Source organism: Dendrobates tinctorius, unplaced genomic scaffold (assembly GCF_039654945.1).
Source record: "Dendrobates tinctorius isolate UK_male_01 unplaced genomic scaffold, ASM3965494v1 ptg000075l, whole genome shotgun sequence".
In the NCBI taxonomy this organism is placed as follows: Eukaryota; Metazoa; Chordata; class Amphibia; order Anura; family Dendrobatidae; genus Dendrobates; species Dendrobates tinctorius.
Genome location: NW_027361743.1, coordinates 20,362,253 through 20,380,085, shown reverse-complemented (window position 1 = coordinate 20,380,085; position 17,833 = coordinate 20,362,253). Strand labels below are relative to the sequence as shown.

The following is a 17,833-nucleotide window of genomic DNA, read 5'->3' as shown; positions in this document are numbered from 1 at the left end:
AATGGAGAAACTCGATATCTAAGTGGGGTGAAAAATAAGACATTAAAAATCCACAGTTATGTCATTGTTTTTCAGATTTTGTTAATTGTGCGGTAAAAATGGCCTGTTGCTATGATTCTTAAGGTCAATGCGATAACAGCAATGCCAAACTTTTAAGTTTATATTTCTTATGTTAATACATATATTTTAGTGGTTAAAAAATTCAAATCTTTGTTTAACCCCTGCATGATATGTGCCGTACATGTACGGCGCGTTTCGGGTCTCTCTCTTTGACTTGGGCTCCGGCGATGAGCCCACATCCTTTCTGGCAGCGGTCGGTGCTCATAGCAGGTGATCATTTTAGCAACACAAAGCTGATGATTGCAGACTATTGAAGCTAGTAAATGATAAATGTTTTTAAAAATATTTAAAAAAAATTAAAAAAATTAAGTTTAAATCATGCCCCATTCAAAACACTTAAAGATAAATAAATATATATATATATATATATATATATATATATGGTAGCCATGCTGGTTCAGTATGCCTTCAATTTTGAATAAATCCCCAACAGTGTCACCAGCAAAGCACCCCCCACACCATCACACCTCCTCCTCCATGCTTCACGGTGGGAACCAGGCATGTAGAGTCCATCCGTTCACCTTTTCTGCGTCGCACAAAGACACTGTGGTTGGAACCAAAGATCTCAAATTTGGACTCATCAGACCAAAGCACAGATTTCCACTGGTCTAATGTCCATTCCTTGTGTTCTTTATCCCAAACAAGTCTCTTCTGCTTGTTGCCTGTCCTTAGCAGTGGTTTCCTAGCAGCTATTTTACCATGAAGGCCTGCTGCACAAAGTCTCCTCTTAACAGTTGTTGTAGAGATGTGTCTGCTGCTAGAACTCTGTGTGGCATTGACCTGGTCTCTAATCTGAGCTGCTGTTAACCTGCGATATCTGAGGCTGGTGACTAGGATGAACTTATCCTCTGCAGCAGAGGTGACTCTTGGTTTTCCTTTCTTGGGGCGGTCCTCATGTGAGCCAGTTTCTTTGTAGCGCTTGATGGTTTTTGCCCCTGCACTTGGGGACACTTTCAAAGTTTTCCCAATTTTTTTGACTGACTAACCTTCATTTCTTAAAGTAATGATGGCCACTCGTTTTTCTCTACTTAGCTGCTTTTTTCTTGCCATAATACAAATTCTAACAGTCTATTCAGTAGGACTATCAGCTGTGTATCCACCAGACTTCTGCACAACACACCTGATGGTCCCAACCCCATTTATAAGGCAAGAAATCCCACTTATTAAACCTGACAGGGCACACCTGTAAAGTGAAAACCATTTCCGGTGACTACCTCTTGAAGCTCATCAAGAGAATGCCAAGAGTGTGCAAAGCAGTAATCAAAGCAAAAGGTGGCTACTTTGAAGAACCTAGAATATAAGACATATTTTCAGTTGTTTCACACTTTTTGTTAATTATATAATTCCACATGTGATAATTCATTGTTTTGATGCCTCCAGAGTGAATCTACAATTTTCATAGTCATGAAAATAAAGAAAACTCTTTGAATGAGAAGGTGTGTCCAAACTTTTGGTCTGTACTGTGTGTGTGTGTATATATATTAAATTAAAAATACGCATTTGGTATGGGCGTTTCTGGATGCAGCCGTATCAACCAATATATAAAAAGAATCCAATTGGTAAACTGCATAACAAGAAAAAATTAAAAACGCCATAATTACGTTGTTTTTTTTTTTGGTCGCCGCAACATTGCATTAAAATGCAATAACAGGCGATCAAAAGATCGTATCTGCACCAAAATGATATCAATAAAAATATCAGCTCAGGGTGCAAAAAATAAGCTCTCACCCAGCAAAAGATCCAAGAAAATGGTGCTATTTATTTATAGAGTGTTAATTTTGTTGTATGTACGTCACTACTACTGTATTGCAGTATACAGTGAAATTGGCGTTCTATGAAGCCCAGCTTCAGACAACAAGGTACTATGGTGGGGACAAGATGGCAAAGATTTCTGTCATGGAAACCCACCATCCCCTTGCTCTCATATTGTGGCTGAGGCAGTGGGAGCCGAGCACAAGGCAACGCAGCCCAGCTATTAAACTGCTGCTGAGTGATTAACAGCAGTATCTAAAAGGTTAAATACTGTCAATCAAATCTGGTGGCACCTGTCACTGATACATGCCGCCTGTACAACACAGCCAACACCTTCCAGCCATGGTGCGTATTCTGTTTCGGAAACCGCTGTATACAAATACTGTTTTTGTATAACGTATGCTTCCATTATATGACTGCCAAGGGGTTAAAGTTGTTGACCACTACTCACGATGCTGTTCCTTCCCATGTGTCCTTTCCAGTTGAATGCCAAGTCTAGTATAAAGCATTGGCGTCTTAGGGCTGCTCTGCACACCCACTTGCTTGTATGGAAAATAGTATAGACAATTTGAGCAATTTACCAAGATACAGTATAATCTGAAAAGCTCCTGTTAATTCTCTGGTGAGTAGAATAGAGATGTAATGGGTTGTTTTTTTTTTTTTCTTTTAGTTCTTGTCTGTTAGCCAGAGGACAGAAAGTATATTTCATGATCAAGATTATGAGACGTTTGGACAGGGGCTCAATGATATTCTTAGAAGTTGGCAACCCAGTATTTTACCAGATGGTAAGCTATTCAGCGAGAGTGACCTAACTATGTCAGGCAGTATCGGGGTTGTGATGCGTATCCTGATGTATTTCTACTTTTCCACAGGTTCCATATTCTCTCGCGTTGAAGAACTTTACTTGTGGCAAGCAAATCAGCTGGGAACCCAATCTTCCATGTCCCTGCTTTTTACCTTATTCTACTTTAATACTAAATATTTTAATTTGAGGACAGTTGATCAGCATTTAAGACTTTCTTTTGGTAGCGTCTTAAAACAGTGGAAAGGAAATCCCCTTACACAAGAGAAAAAGGCTTGTCTTCAGTACCAGGCATCTTCATTGTTTGAGAGCCACAGTGAAGGTAAGCGGATAGGTTTGATGAAACTCGCATTCATAATATGTCCTGCTGTCAGACACCTATTTTCCATTTCATATAATAGCCACGTAATGCTACAAATCTAAGCAAAACCTCATTCCCGCAGCAGTAATAATACTCTCACATTTTTTGCTCTGTATTAAAGACCCTAAAACCTTTCAACTGCATAGTACTAAGATCACCTTGCATCCCTATAATGAAGTCCAATTCTGCAGAAATGCAAGAGGTTCGGGCATAATGTGGACTTAAATTTCACATAAGAGGTCTTAGGCGGAAAACACACATGTAGTTTTTAATATACCGTATATACTCGTGTATAAGCCGAAATTTTCAGCCCATTTTTTTGGGCTGAAAGTCCCCCTCTCGGCTTATACACGAGTCATATACCGGGGGGATCGGAGGGGGAGCGGGGGTGTCAGATCATACTCACCCTTCTCTGCAGCTCCCCTGCTTGTTCCATATTGTCGGCGCTGCTCTCTTCCTGCTTCAGCTGTCAAATGGTACCCGCTCATTAAATATGCGCATATTTAATGAGCAGGTACCACGTGACCGCTGAACCAGGAAGAGAGCAGCGCCAACAACATGGAACAAGCAGGGGAGCTACAGAGACAAGCGCCAGGACCCGGTGAGTATGAACGGGGGGTTGGGAGGCATATTCACCTGTCCCTGCGCTCTGCTGTCTTGCGTCCTCTGCAGTGACATTCAGGTCAGAGAGCGCTATCGCGCTCTCTGCCTGCACAGTCACTGCAGAGCGCAACGCTGATGAGCAGGGGGCAGCGACTGAGGTGAGTATACAGTTTTTTGTTTTTTTTTGTAAGGGAGTCAGCGGCAGCAGCAACATGATGGGGGCCACACACTGTGCAGATAACTGGGGCCACTCACTGTGCATCATAACTGGGGCCACTCACTGTGCATCATAACTGGGGCCACTCACTGTGCATCATAACTGGGGCCACTCACTGCAGATAACTGAGGCCACTCACTGTGCACCCTCGGCTTATACACGAGCCAATAAGTTTTTCCTGTCTCCCATGACGGCACACATGAGAGAGGGGATCCGCCCAGTCAGGACAGGAACCCTACTGAAGATAAAAGGGCGGTACCTCTCCCTCGCTTCAGTTGGGTTTCCTGTCCTGACAGGGACCCGTGTGCTGAAGACAGCGGTCACACGTACCTGCCCCTCTCCCGTGCCGGCGTTGAAGATCAGGCTGGTTTCCTGAGCGCTGCGCGTCGGGAGGGGGAAGCGCCGTCCGCGGGTCCCCAGGGGGGCTCAGTGTCCGAGCGGGCGCAGAAGCAGCACGGCTGGGGTCCTGGGGCTCTGCTGTGGCTGCCGCGCCGCCCTCTCCCACTCTGCCAGGTCCAGAAGTGGCGCAGGAGCGTCAGGAGGCGGCCGCTTCCGGGTCGCGCCCCTCTGACGTCACGCACAGGGCACGCTGGGAAGGGAGGCGGCGCCGACTATCCAAGATGACGGCGCCCATAGAGAACAACGCCGGCTGGCGAGAAGAGATCCCGGCGGCATGGCAGGGGGGGGAGGGGCTGTGGGGTAACCGGAGGAGTCGGAGAGTGCAGTGGATCCCCCTTACATAAGGGGCATGACCACAGAAGATGCACTCATGCCCAAGGCTTCAGGATGGAAGTGGGGCAAGACTAGCAGCGTCAGCAGCAAGACCTCTCGCCAGATGCCAGGCCGAGCCGCCAGCATACCAGGAGCAGTCGCTCGAGTGGTGGGAGCGGCAGTCGTAAACGCGACCGGCATGACTCTGAGACGTCCAGGAGGAACGTCACGAGTGCATCTGAGGAGCCTCCGAGATCGGTACCCCTGATTGACAGCGGTGGTGAGTGATCTTCGTGAATGTCACCCTTATGGTAACGGGGTTCCTTTTTCTCTGTTTGATCACTAGGGGTCGAGGAAGGCCAGCAGCAAAACCAAAAATAGAGAATGCGCCCTATGTAAAAACCCGCTGGCAGATCAGTGGCAGAAAGACCTCTATAAAACTATACAGGAGGAGACCCCTGATTTGGTGGCTAGCCTTAAAGAGTTAATACAACAGGAGGTGAAAGGCTCCTTAAAGGCAGCCCTCCTTGTCCCCCTACACCACCTCTTCCTCTACCCAGTCCTCAGAATCCTCCTCGGACAGCGATATAGGCGGCCGTCCATGCTTCCCAGCGGAGGACGTGGAAAAGCTGGTCAAAGCTATTAGGGCTACAATGGGCCTTAAAGAGGAAAAAGCTCCCAAATCATTAGAGAATGTAATGTTTGGAGGACTGGAGGAAAAACGAAAACGTACCTTCCCTGTAAATGATAAAATAAAATCACTAATTGACAGGGAATGGAAAAAAAACGGAGAGGTCAGGGGGCTTACCTTCCACATCAAAAAGGAGGTACCCTTTTGAGCAGAAGGATTCAGAAACCTGGGAGAAAGTCCCTAAAATTGATGGGGCCGTAGCCAGATCCTCAAAAAAGGTATCCCTACCATTAGAGGATTCCGGCGTGTTGAAAGACCCGCTTGATAAAAAAGCAGACTGTTTCCTAAAACACATCTGGGAAGCTTCAGCAGGTGGATTGAAGCCAGCGATAGCTGGTACCTGTACCGCTCGTGCCCTCATGGTCTGGCTACAACAAATAGAGGACCAGATCAAGGATAGAGTTCCTAGGGATGAAATTTTGTCTAATTTGACACTGGTGCACGGAGCATCGGCTTTCCTAGCGGATTCCTCTGCAGACTCTGCAAGGTTGACAGCTAGAGCAGCAAGTCTGTCAAATGCGGCAAGACGAGCCCTGTGGCTTAAAGGGTGTCCCGGAGATTTACCATCGAAGCATAGGTTATGTTCCATTCCATGCGATGGCCAATTCCTCTTCGGGTAAAAACTAGAAGAGATTTTGGAACATGCGGGGGATAGGAAGAAGAGCTTTCCCCGATTTCCGGGAGAACCCAAAAAGCAGCCCTTTCGGAGGAGGAGATTTAACAGGGGTCGTCCCCCGGGAGATAGAATAAGCTGGGACTTTAAAGGAAGAAGAGCATCGGGCTATATGTTTAAAGGGCCCTCCACTTCCTCCAAAAAATCTCCCCAATGACGTTGGGCCGGAAGTAGGGGGAAGGCTTTCTCTCTTCCTTTCCGCCTGGGCAAATATCTCCCCCAGTACATGGGTCCTAAATATAATCAAGGACGGCTTAAAAATAAAATTCATCCGTCCGCCCAGGCATACCTTCATAATAACACCCAGAAGGAAAGCCCAAGAGCAACAACTGGCACCGGAGACGGAAGTCTTGGGACTAGTGAAAAAACAAGTCCTACAGGAAGTCCCAGTGCAAGAAGAAAGAAGGGGGTTCTACTCCCCCCTCTTCTTAATACAAAAACCAGACGGCTCTTGGAGAACCATTGTCAACCTGAGGAGACTCAATCAGTGGGTAGACAATTGCTCCTTCAAAATGGAGTCAATCAACACGGCCACAAAGATCCTGTTCCAGCATTGCCTCATGGCAGTGATAGACTTAAAAGATACCTACTATCATATCCCAATTCATTGGGAATATCAAAAATATTTGAGAGTAGCGCTTTATGTCCAGGGGCAGGTGAAACACTACCAATACGCAGCCCTTCCGTTTGGCCTGCCTACAGCCCCCAGAGTATTCACCAAAGTGATGGCCGAAGTAATGTCTTTTCTGCGTTCCAGGGACATAGTGATCGCCCCATACCTAGACGACTTTCTGGTAATAGGGAGGTCGGATTCCCACTGCACACATCAAGTGAAGGAAGTGATAGGAATTCTAGTAGGACTAGGAAGGAGAGTAAACATCCCCAAATCAAGGATAACCCCAGCAAAAGAGCAATCCTTCCTAGGGTTGATATTGGACTCCGAGCAACAACGCTGCCTCCTACCAGAGAGCAAAGTGACCAAGATAAGAGGCCTAGCTCGCACAGCAATACAAAGACCAGATATGACACTGAGGAACGCAATGTTCCTTTTAGGCTCACTGACATCATGCATACCCACAGTAGCATGGGCGCAGTACCACGTAAGGCAACTACAGTGGGAAGTTTTGTCAGCACAGAAACAATTAAAAGGGCATTTAGAAGGCAAACTATGTCTCTCAGTGGCTGTAAGAGATTCCCTGCTCTGGTGGACTGTAGAAAAGAATCTAACAGCCGGTGTCCCGTGGCAAAAACCAGTCGAGGACATCATTACAACAGACGCGAGTGCCACAGGATGGGGAGCACACCTGAGATCCCACTCAATACAGGGGACCTGGTCCCCGCCAGAAAGGGATCACGGTTCAAATGTAAAAGAACTATGGGCAGTGGAAAAAGCCGTGAAACATTTCCTTCCCTTACTTCGGGGCCGCAACACCCGGGTCATGACGGACAATCAAGCAGTAGTAGCCTACATTAATCACCAGGGGGGAACGAGATCTCGGGGCCTCATGCAAATATCAGATCTACTCTTCCAGCTAGCAGAACAACATCTGTTATCCATCACAGCACTGCACATAAAGGGGGAAGAAAATATACAGGCAGACTTCCTGAGTCGCAGGCACCTAAAACAAGGGGAATGGTCCCTAAACCCCCAAGTCTTCCAACAAATAGTTCAGGCCTGGGGCAAACCAGAAATAGACCTGTTCGCTACCGCACAGAACCGGAAGGTCAGGAAGTTCTGCTCACTAAACCCAAGGGAAAACCCCTTTGCAGTAGATGCCATACAAATACCCTGGAAATTCATCCTGGCCTATGCATTTCCCCCAATAACAATGATCCCAGTAGTGGTCAGGAAAATCAGGGAGGATCGAGCGAGAATAATTCTTATAGCTCCATTTTGGCCGAGAAGGCCTTGGTTCTCCCTTCTGAGGCTCATTTCAGTGACAGATCCATGGATACTACCGGAGATTCCAGACCTGCTTTCCCAGGGACCAGTGGTCCACTCTCAGGTGAAGGGCTTCCATCTAGCAGCCTGGAATTTGAGAGGGCGCTACTGAGTCGCCAGGGATTCTCTCCAGGGTTAGTCTCCACCCTGTTGAAAAGTAGGAAACCTATAACATCCCAAATCTACGGTAGAACGTGGAAAAAGTTCCTAGACTTCCTGGGGGAACCCTTGGGGGATGTAGCGCCAGTGGGACCTATCCTAGAGTTCTTACAGTCGGGGCTACAACTGGGGTTAGCCACTAATACACTCAAAGTTCAAGTCTCAGCTTTGGGGGCCCTATATAACTGCAACTTAGCAGCCAATAGGTGGGTGTCCCGATTCATAAAGTCCTGTGGCAGGTCAAGGCTGGTCATTATCCCAAAGATACCACCCTGGGACCTCAACCTAGTCTTAGAGGCCTTAACCAAAGACCCCTTTGAACCACTACTAGAGCTGTCACCAAAGCTACTTACACTTAAAACTGTCTTACTGGTAGCCTTAACATCAGCCCGAAGAGTCAGCGACCTTTAAGCTCTGTCTATATGTCCTCCATATACACAGATATTGGAGGACCGAGTGGTTCTAAGACCAGACCCGGCCTATCTCCCCAAGGTAGTCCAAAAGTTTCATAGGACTCAGGAGATCTCCTTGCCATCGTTCTGTAACAATCCTAGAAACCCTGGGGAGCAAAAGTTCTATACATTAGATGTAAGAAGAGCCATATTACAATATATGTCAGTAACTAGTCAGTGGAGGAAAGATCAGTCCCTTTTTGTAGCCTTTCAGGGTAGTAGAAAAGGGCACGGGGTAGCTAAGAGTACCATTGCCAGATGGATCAGGGAGGCCATTATGTTATCCTACTCTGCAAGTGGCGCTCCGGTTCCAGAAGGCATCAAGGCTCACTCCACCAGAGCCGTGGCTACCTCCTGGGTAGAGAAGGCTGAGGTATCAATTGAACAAATTTGTAAAGCCACTACTTGGTCCTCACCTTCGACCTTTTTTAAGCACTACCGACTTGATCTGTCTTCCTCTACTGACCTAACCTTTGGTAGAAGGGTGCTGCAAGCGGTGGTCCCTCCCTAAGGTGTCTTATTCTACAAAAGTCTCTCATGTGTGCCGTCATGGGAGACGGGAAAACACCAAGGTTACTTACCGGTAGCCGGTTTTTCTGGAGCCCATGACTGCACCTGTATATTCCCCCCCTTTTCACTCCTTTGGTGTGCACTATAGTTTGGGTGTTTTTTTAGTTAGATATAATGTGGTGATAGTTTTACCATGTGTACTAACCCGGGGGGCCTCTCATGCTCTGTAAACCAACTGAAGTGAGGCAGAGGTACCGCCCTTTTATCTTCAGTAGGGTTCCTGTCCTGACTGGGCGGATCCCCTCTCTCATGTGTGCCGTCATGGGCTCCGGAAAAACCGGCTACCAGTAAGTAACCTTGGTGTTTCCCCGTTTTTTGTGGCAAAATTAGGGGGGTCGGCTTATACTCTCTTATATACGGTAGGTTCGAGAGCCAAAGAAAAGAATGGTTCTAAACAGGTAAAGTATAAGCCTGCTTTTTCGACCACTCCCCATTCCCTTCCAAGCTCCTTTTCGACCCCCCCTATATCCTTCCATGCTCCTTTTCTCCCCACACTCCCACTCACCGTTTTAGGCTCTTTTTTATATCCCACACAAAACACACATACACCACCGCTATAGCCTCCCAAACTGTGAAGCTGGCTTTAACAGTGTGATGTGCTTTAGTTGTTAGAGCTTAGAAAATAAGTTGATTAGTAGTTTTAATTTGCCTTAATCTTGCACATTAGTCAAAAAAATAACCCATTTGTTTAAAACAAGATTTTGTGCTCCAAGTACTCCTTACAATTTTGGCAATGTCTTTTAGTTATCAGCAGGCTCTTTATCGGTGACAGGATTACAGTGCCAGGTACACAGCTGGTAACACAGGGTCCCACACATCACAATAGGCGATGGCACAGCTGACCCTGCTCTACCTCCTGTAGCAATAACATTTGTATAAGCGCCTGAGGTGCTATAGTACAAAAAACAGGGTCCAACTTTGTACATTTATTGTTTCCTGAATCTAGTGTCTGAACAAGAAAAAAGCCTTTCTCCAGTATGAAAATTCTTATTTTGACAAAACTTTATTGATGAAGTTGTGAGAAGTGCATGTGTTTAGTGCGGTTCCGCTACGAAAATGCGCTAAAAAACAGACATGCGGGTATTTTTATCTGCATGTTTTCAGTTTGAGGACAATAAGGTGCATATTTACATCAAGAAATTGACATATGTCAAATTCCTCCGAACTTTGCCTTCCTGATGAAGATCATAACAATTTGCACGTTATAAAATATCACGCAGCTTTATAACTGCACAATTGAGTAGAAAACAGAAAAACTGCCAAGTGTCTTGTCGTTCCTATTTAATGTCCTCCTTTTGTGCCTATTATTCAGGGTGTTGTGCTTCTCTTATAGATAAAGTTGTACCTGGGAAAAGAAAATATGAGGATGATGAAACCTTTTTGGAACAGATTGAAAACACAGCGGACCCATCGCGTTGCCCTGTGAAAATTTTTGAATACTATCTATCTAAAAGGTAAAGCACAGGAATACTCTTGTCTGCAGCTGTGCTAAATAAGATAAATAAGATATTAAATCTCATGTTGGAGGTATTCCAGACTAAAAGAGTAGGCTGGTTTCACACTTGCGTTTTTTTGCGCTGTTTTTTAGCGCAAAAAAGCATGCGTTTTTTCCCCCTATCTTTTACATGGGGGCGCATACACATGCGTTTGTATGCGCATGCGGTTTTTTGTAGTGTGCGCTCGGGCGCGCAAAATGCATCCTGTTGCATTTTTTGTGCATCCGACCTGCCCCAAAAAACGCGTGCGCACGCAATGCGTTTTTTTACAGCAAAACACCCATTATAGTCTATGGGTGCGCATACGTGCGCATTGTAATGCGCACGTATGAGCAAAAACACGCATGCATTTTTTTTTTTTAAACGCACCTAAACCCGCAAAAAAACGCACACAAACGCATGATGCGTTTTTTCATGCGTTTGTGTGCGCAAAAAACGCGCAGCAAAAAAAACGCAAGTGTGAAAGTAGCCTTAGAGTCCTGTTTCATATAGCTACGCACCAGCGATCCCGACCTGGTAGGGATCGCTGGTGTGCCGCTACATGGTCGCTAGTAAGCTGCCAAACAGGCAGATCTCTTCAACGACGCAGCAATGATCCCGACAGCGATACAACCTGGTAAGGATCGCTTGTGCGTTGTCACACAGCAGTTATTCTGAACGATTCCAGCCTGCGTCCCTGAGTTCTGCGTTGCCAACGAGGTCGCTCGTCGGCGTCAAACACAGCGATGCAGGCTGGCCAGCGGGACACAGACTATGAAAAAATGGCCCAGGACACTCGAGCACGATCAGCGATATCCAGCGGGGGGCGGCCCGGTCGCCGCTATGTGTCACATGTAGCGAGATCGCTGGCGCGTCACAAGGCCACGTTCACACATTGAGTAATTGGTCAGTATTTTACATCAGTTTTTGGAAGCCAAAACCAGGAGTGCGTGGAAAATGCAGGAGTGGTGATGTGATTCTACTATACTTCTTTTCTGATTGTTTCTCTATGATTTTGGCTTACAAATACTGATGTAAAATACTGACCAAATACTGAACGTGTGAATGTGGCCTTAAAGGAACCGTGGTTGAGCAAGAATTTATTTTTTTTAATGTGTTTTGTATGATGTGGTTGGTGGCACTCCTTGGCCACATGTTCCAGTTTTATGTTGCTCTGAATATTTTCATTAGTTTCACATTAGTCAGTTTTATGTATTTTGGTTTTTTTTCTCTACCTTTTAATTATTTAAAGATCTTTATTTCTGCCTCATTCCAGCCCAGAAAATCTCAGCCAGAGAATGGATGTGTTTTATTTGACTCCTGAATGCCCCTCTTCTGTTTCCTCTCTATGGTTCACATCAAATCCCCTGGATCGCAACACTTTGGAAAACATGCTAATACGGGTTTTACTAGTAAAGGATATTTATGACAAAAACAGTTATGAACTGGATGAAGACACAGACTAAATCTTGCAAGATGCAGAATGGAAGTCACGTTAGACACAGTCGAGCTGCTGGCTTGAATAGCGGAACGAAGAGTAAAAAGAATAAAACAAAAACATTTCACATTTACTCCACATGTATTTTATGAGTTTTGTAGCGTTGTACCCAGCCCGGGTATTACAGTGTAAATATTTGTGTGACATTTTGCCTTTTTTTTTTCCTTGTAGTGAATTCTAGGAAACCTAAAACACAACACATACAACTCATATTTTTTTTTATTATTTATTTGAATTGGGGATGTTTGTAACTTTTTACATAAAATCTGGATGAGAATGTGCCATGTGTATTTGCTTTATCTCCATATTGCACAATTCTGCTTTTTTTTTTTTTTTTTTTAAACTTTCCGTAAAGAGAAGGTTTTACCCAAATTCTTAAGTTTGCTAATATCAGTAGGATTTCCCAAGATTTAGATCATGCCTTCTCAGATTTTAAAATTCAATGTAAAGTAATAGGAACTGTTTTTATTTTGAGTTTGGAGAGAATAAGAGGAATCCTATTGGCTTATGTAGAAAAGAAAAAATGTTGTCTGTACCAAAAATTAGACCATTTTGAAAATTGTCAATATTTGTGTACTGTAAAGTGAACCTTTTTGATTAATTTTGTTTTATTTTTTTCCTATTTCTTTTTTTTATTATTTTAGTCCCTTTCAATTAAAATATTTCCTTGATTTTTTTTTTTTTTTGTTTTCATTTCGTGACTCTTATATTGCCACATAAATAAAATTACTGTCTATATTTGAGTAGCTGAAAAGTAAAATTACTCTCTGGGGGACAAATTTATTTTGTGTTCTTTCTGATTTTTTTTTTCTTTCATTACTAAAACATTAAAGTGACCTTCTGAAAATACCTACTTAAAACTAAAATTATTGATGCATCATTGAAGTGTTGTCAGTTACTAGACAGTTTTGGTACACTGAAGGTCAATCATCTTGTACAGTTTCAGTGCCATTCAAGAGATGAAGGTGCTAATGTCTAGTTAAGCTGACCATTTGTTTTATGTTCATTTGTTTTATGCTTTGTTGAGGCAATCGCATGTCTTTCTCATTTAGGATTCAAATTTCTTTACCATTCCTACTTGAATCTGATGCTGCTGAATTTTTTTTTACTTTTTCTGGTTTGGGGTGTATGACCCTGGTGGAAGTTAATGTTTCTCCTTCGCCTCATTGGCGGATACAGAACCATAGGTGTATGCTGCTGCCACTTAGGAGGCTGACACTAAGTGAATAGAAAAAAAAGTTAGCTCCTCCTCTGCAGTATACCCCTACCACTGGCTCCAGCCAAACCAGTTCATGCTTAGTGTCTGAAGGAGGCACATGGGTCTGACGGTCTTCAGACCACAATTTATTTTTATTCTATTTTTTACTTTATACTATTTTTTTTTCTCTATGGATTACAGGGGCGATGGATCCCTTCAGGGTTCCGATCTCCCCAAACCAACAACAGGCGGGAACATGGAGTGTCACCTCCATGTAACCACTCCTGCACCGTTGAAAGCCATGTCTGAGCTGATTTTAGGGTGACGGGTCTCTTCAGGGCTTAATCTCCCTGCACCAACAGACGGGAACATGGAGTTGTCACCTCCATGTACCACCTTCTGCAGCCAGACTTAACCCGGACAATAGCCCTGTCCCATCCTAGGGGAATGAACCTCTAGGAAGTCCAGAGGTACTAATGGTGTCCATGTGGCCCCCACTGCATCACCACTGATGGAACAGCGGTAAGGAGCTTCTTAGCATGCATTGTTTCTGGTGCTGCATCCCATTTTTCTTTCTTAGGCCGGAAGCCCGCCCTCTTGCTCGCATCACGCAGGCGGCCCTGCCCACTCTTGATGTTTCTCACAAAGGGCGAGACCGCCTTCTGAGATTCCCGGCAGCCATTTTTAATACCAGCCGCCTTCTTGCTATACTTCCTGGGGCTGCATTCTGTTCTCTGTTCCTGGCTGGCAATCAGAACGGCATCCCGACATATTTGCGTATTCTTACTGAGCAATTGCTCAGAAGACCGCAGAGCATCGGGGGGACCGGGACCTGGTAAGATCTAAGCTACACACCGGTACAGAGTACCTATTTGCTGTACTGTGTGCGCCATCAGTGTTGTGTGCCATGTGCACCCGACACCATGTCTGTTTGGTCCTAGGATCCATGGACAAATGCCTAGGAGGATCTACGCTGCCTCTCCGCCTTTACAATGTTAAGGCTGCTGTCTCTAGAGTGGAGCTTTTAGGGCGGCAGGGTGAGATCATGTATTTGTCATAAGGGATGTCACGCTCTAAGGCATCCGAAAAGCCTAACAAGGCAAATACAGAAGACGCCATTCTGCAGCCTGTGATCCAGAATGCGCTCAAGAGCCCTCCGGCACTACTAAGCCCATTGTACCTAGCCCCCATGAGTGGGCTTCGTCACTGTCACAATCCATGGCTTCACTAGCTAACGTAATTGAGCCCCCACAAGGTCCCTCCATGGGTAGGGGCATTCAACTGACTGTATAGAGGGTTCTTCTACCTCAGGGGAACCGTCGGCCAGCAGGGCCGCCCTCAACCCAAACCTTCACAGGCATCTAGGAAACGGACCCATAACACGTCTCCCGGGGCCATCTCGCGCCTCGGCATCTGTGAGTTCCGTTTCCCACTCCCCCCTAACCAGGGTTTCGCAGCGACCAGAACTCTGGGTACGAGTGATGGTTCTCTCGTCCTGGACTCACCGGAGTATCAGGTGACGTTTGATCTCACTGAGCCGTCAAACAGACTTTGAAGGTGGACAAGGACTCTATCCCTGCCCCGGATCACGCGGTGTCCTTCAAGAGGACCAAACGTCCTCAGAGTGTTTGCCATCCACCCCAATTTTCACACATATTTCGGCAGCATAGGAAGCAGCCGGACAAATGCTTCTAAAATCAAAAGCCTCGAGGCGTGTTACACCTTTTATTCATCGGTTCTGCGGACTAAATTGGCTGAATCCCCTCCAGTCGATCCACCTGTATCTTGCCTGACTTCCAGGACCCTCTGATCCTTACCAGATGGATCCTTGATCAAAAATCCCACCGATCGTCCGATCAAGCATCTTGCTCACTCAGTTTTTCCTTTTTTGAAGCCTCAGGCTCGGCACTCTCCCCCTCTTTTGCCGTGGCATAGGTTGCTGAAGCTATGGTTTTGTGGGTGGATATCCTGACCAAAACCATTCAGGATAGTAATCTTCCCCCGGAAGCAGCGGTTCTGACCAATCAGATTTCCCTAGCTGGAGACTCTTTGGTGCATGCCTTCCTGGTAACATCTAACTGCGGCGCACTTGCAGCTTCTACCGCCATCACCATCAGACGGGCATTGTAGCTCAGGGAACGGCTCTGCATCCTAAAGTCCCTAACCTCTCTGCCTTTCTAGAGCGGTCGCCTATTTGAGGAAAAAGCTGGATCAGCTTATGTCAGACTTCGCAGGAGGGAATAGAAAATTCCTTCCCCAGCAAGGGACAAGCCGACCTTTTCGCCATCAGCAACAATCTCGTTTATCGGTCTTTTCGCAGCAATCCTGGTTCCATTTAATCCGGATTGGGGTGCTCTTCGCGTAGGGACGCGGTTCCACAGGTTTCGTATAAGCCTAATCGGTCATGGAAGAGCCGACCCAAACAGTCCAGAACTAAATGATCCAGGTTCCATAGATTCTCGGCTCAATGACTCGTGGTATTATCCGGTTTACACCAACAGAAGTAGATGGCCGCCTACTCCCGTTTCGTCAGGCCTGGCTCTTGTTTTTTCAACGAATGAGCCAGGGACCCTGGCTATATAATAGAATTTTTCTTCCCACCCTCTGGCACAGCTTTGTCCTTCGGACTCGCCACCGCCCCCATAGTGTTCATAAAGGTCATGGCAGCCATCCTGTCCATTGTGCACTCTCGGGTTATGGTCGTTTTACCATACTTAGAAGACCTAATCAAGGGCCTGTCTTTCCAAGCCTGCGCGGAGTGCGTCCGTATCACTTTGGACACAAGTTCATAGCCTGGTTCCGGGATCCAGAAGGATGCACGGGTCCTTCCGTGGCATCAGTTTCGGCTTCCGTACATGTTTCCTCATGCCCGTTACTCCAGAGGTTCATCAGAAAGATCAGGGTGTGGAAAGAATTCCAGTGATCCTAGTCTCCCTGGACTGGCCGCACCGGGCGTGGTACTCGGAGTTGGTGCTGCTCGTCGTCAAAGTTACCCGGTGACTATCGGATCGGCCAGATTGGCTCTCCCAGGCCCACAGGACTCAGGTGCCCTGTGTTTGACGGCCTAACCGTTGGATCCTGGGTCATAACCTAATCTGGGTTCTCCCAGGAGGTGGTTTCCATCATGATTAATGCTCAGAAGCATGTATCGGTGTGCATAGAATCAGGCCTAGCGCTTAGCTTTTTTAAGCCCAGGTCTCTACCTTATCTGCTTTTGTTCCAGCGCAGTATCTCTTCCAAGCTACAGCTTAGGTAAGTCATTTAAGGAGTCCCCATGTAGTACCCTTATAGATCGCCTTTGGATGCCTGTGACCTTATCTTGATCCTCAGTGTTCTACAAGAGGCTCCCTTCGAGCTGCTGCAGGACGTTTTCTCTGACCCACTCAGAGTGGCATTTCTTGTTGCGGTGACGTCAATCAGGCGGGTTTCGGAGCTAGCTGCCTTGTCGAGTTCCTTTCTGGTTTTCCATCAGGATAAGGTTGTTCTCAGGCCGTCCTTGTCCTTGCCCAAGATGACTTCCTCCTTTCACCTTAACGAGGACATTGTTCTGCCCTTGTTTTGCCCGACACCAGTACTCCATGGTCAACGGGCTCCTCTCACAGTGTATCTGGTGAGAGCTCTCAGATGGTACGTCACATGGACGGTGTTCTTCCTGAGTATCACAGGAAGGGACTCGCCGCTTCAAAGTCCTCTATAGCTAGGTGGATACGCTCGGCTATTTGAGTCTTACTGCCTCAGGGGCCAGCCTATCCCTGAGGGGGGGATTAAGCCACACTCCACTCGGTCGGTGGGTGCTTCTTGGGCCATTCGGCACCAGGCGTCAGCGAAACAGGTTTGCAAGGCTGCGACATGGTCCAGTCTGCATACATTCTTGATGCACTACATCATTCACATTCGGGCTCCGCGGATGCGGGTCTGACTAGTCGGATTGTGCAGATGGCGGTAACACACCTGTAGACTGAGTATGTGGGATTGATCTGTTATGTCGTTTCCCCACCCAGGGACTGCTCTAGGACGTTCCATGGTCCTGTGTCCCCCAATGAGGCGAAGGAGAAATGGATTTTTGTGTACTCACCATAAAATCCTTTTCTCTGAGCCACTCATTGGGGGACAGAGCACCCACCCTGTTGGCTTGATGGCTAGGTTTATTAGTTTGACGTGTTGTACCCGTATTTGATGGTTTTTAACTCCTACTGCTTAGTCACTGAACTAATTCGGTTGGAGCCAGTGGTAAGTGTATACTGCAGAGGAGGAGCTAACTTTACTTCTATTCACTTAGTGTCAGCCTCCTAGTGGTAGCAGCATACACCCATGGTCCTGTGTCCCCTAATGTGTGGCTCGGAGAAAAGGATTTTACGGTGAGTACATAAAAATCCGTTTTCCTTTAGGCCCCCTTCACTTGTGTGTCTCCTGTATTTGTCATCTTTTTTTTTTTTTTAACAGACGACACATGTACCTATTATATATGTGTGAAGCACCATATATTATGTTTTTTACCAGCAGCACGGATGATGAGCCAATACAACTCTATGGGTCCATGTAAAACACGTACAGCACAGAGATGGCATCCGTATAGAAAAGTATATTGTGACGTATAGGAGAAGCTTTG

At 46.1% G+C, this 17,833-nt stretch overlaps 1 protein-coding gene across 1 annotated transcript in view; it reads left to right on the top strand.

Moving 5' to 3' along the window:
* The window catches only part of ZMYM2 (zinc finger MYM-type containing 2), a 116,600-nt gene extending 103,724 nt beyond the window's left edge, over positions 1-12,876 (top strand). The window contains exons 20-23 of the mRNA XM_073583065.1: positions 2,543-2,657; positions 2,745-2,996; positions 10,387-10,507; positions 11,805-12,876. Of these exons, the coding sequence (XP_073439166.1) occupies positions 2,543-2,657; positions 2,745-2,996; positions 10,387-10,507; positions 11,805-11,994 (678 nt within the window). The 3' untranslated portion in view covers positions 11,995-12,876. The remainder of the gene's footprint in view (positions 1-2,542; positions 2,658-2,744; positions 2,997-10,386; positions 10,508-11,804) is intronic.
* Positions 12,877-17,833: the final 4,957 nt, after the last annotated feature.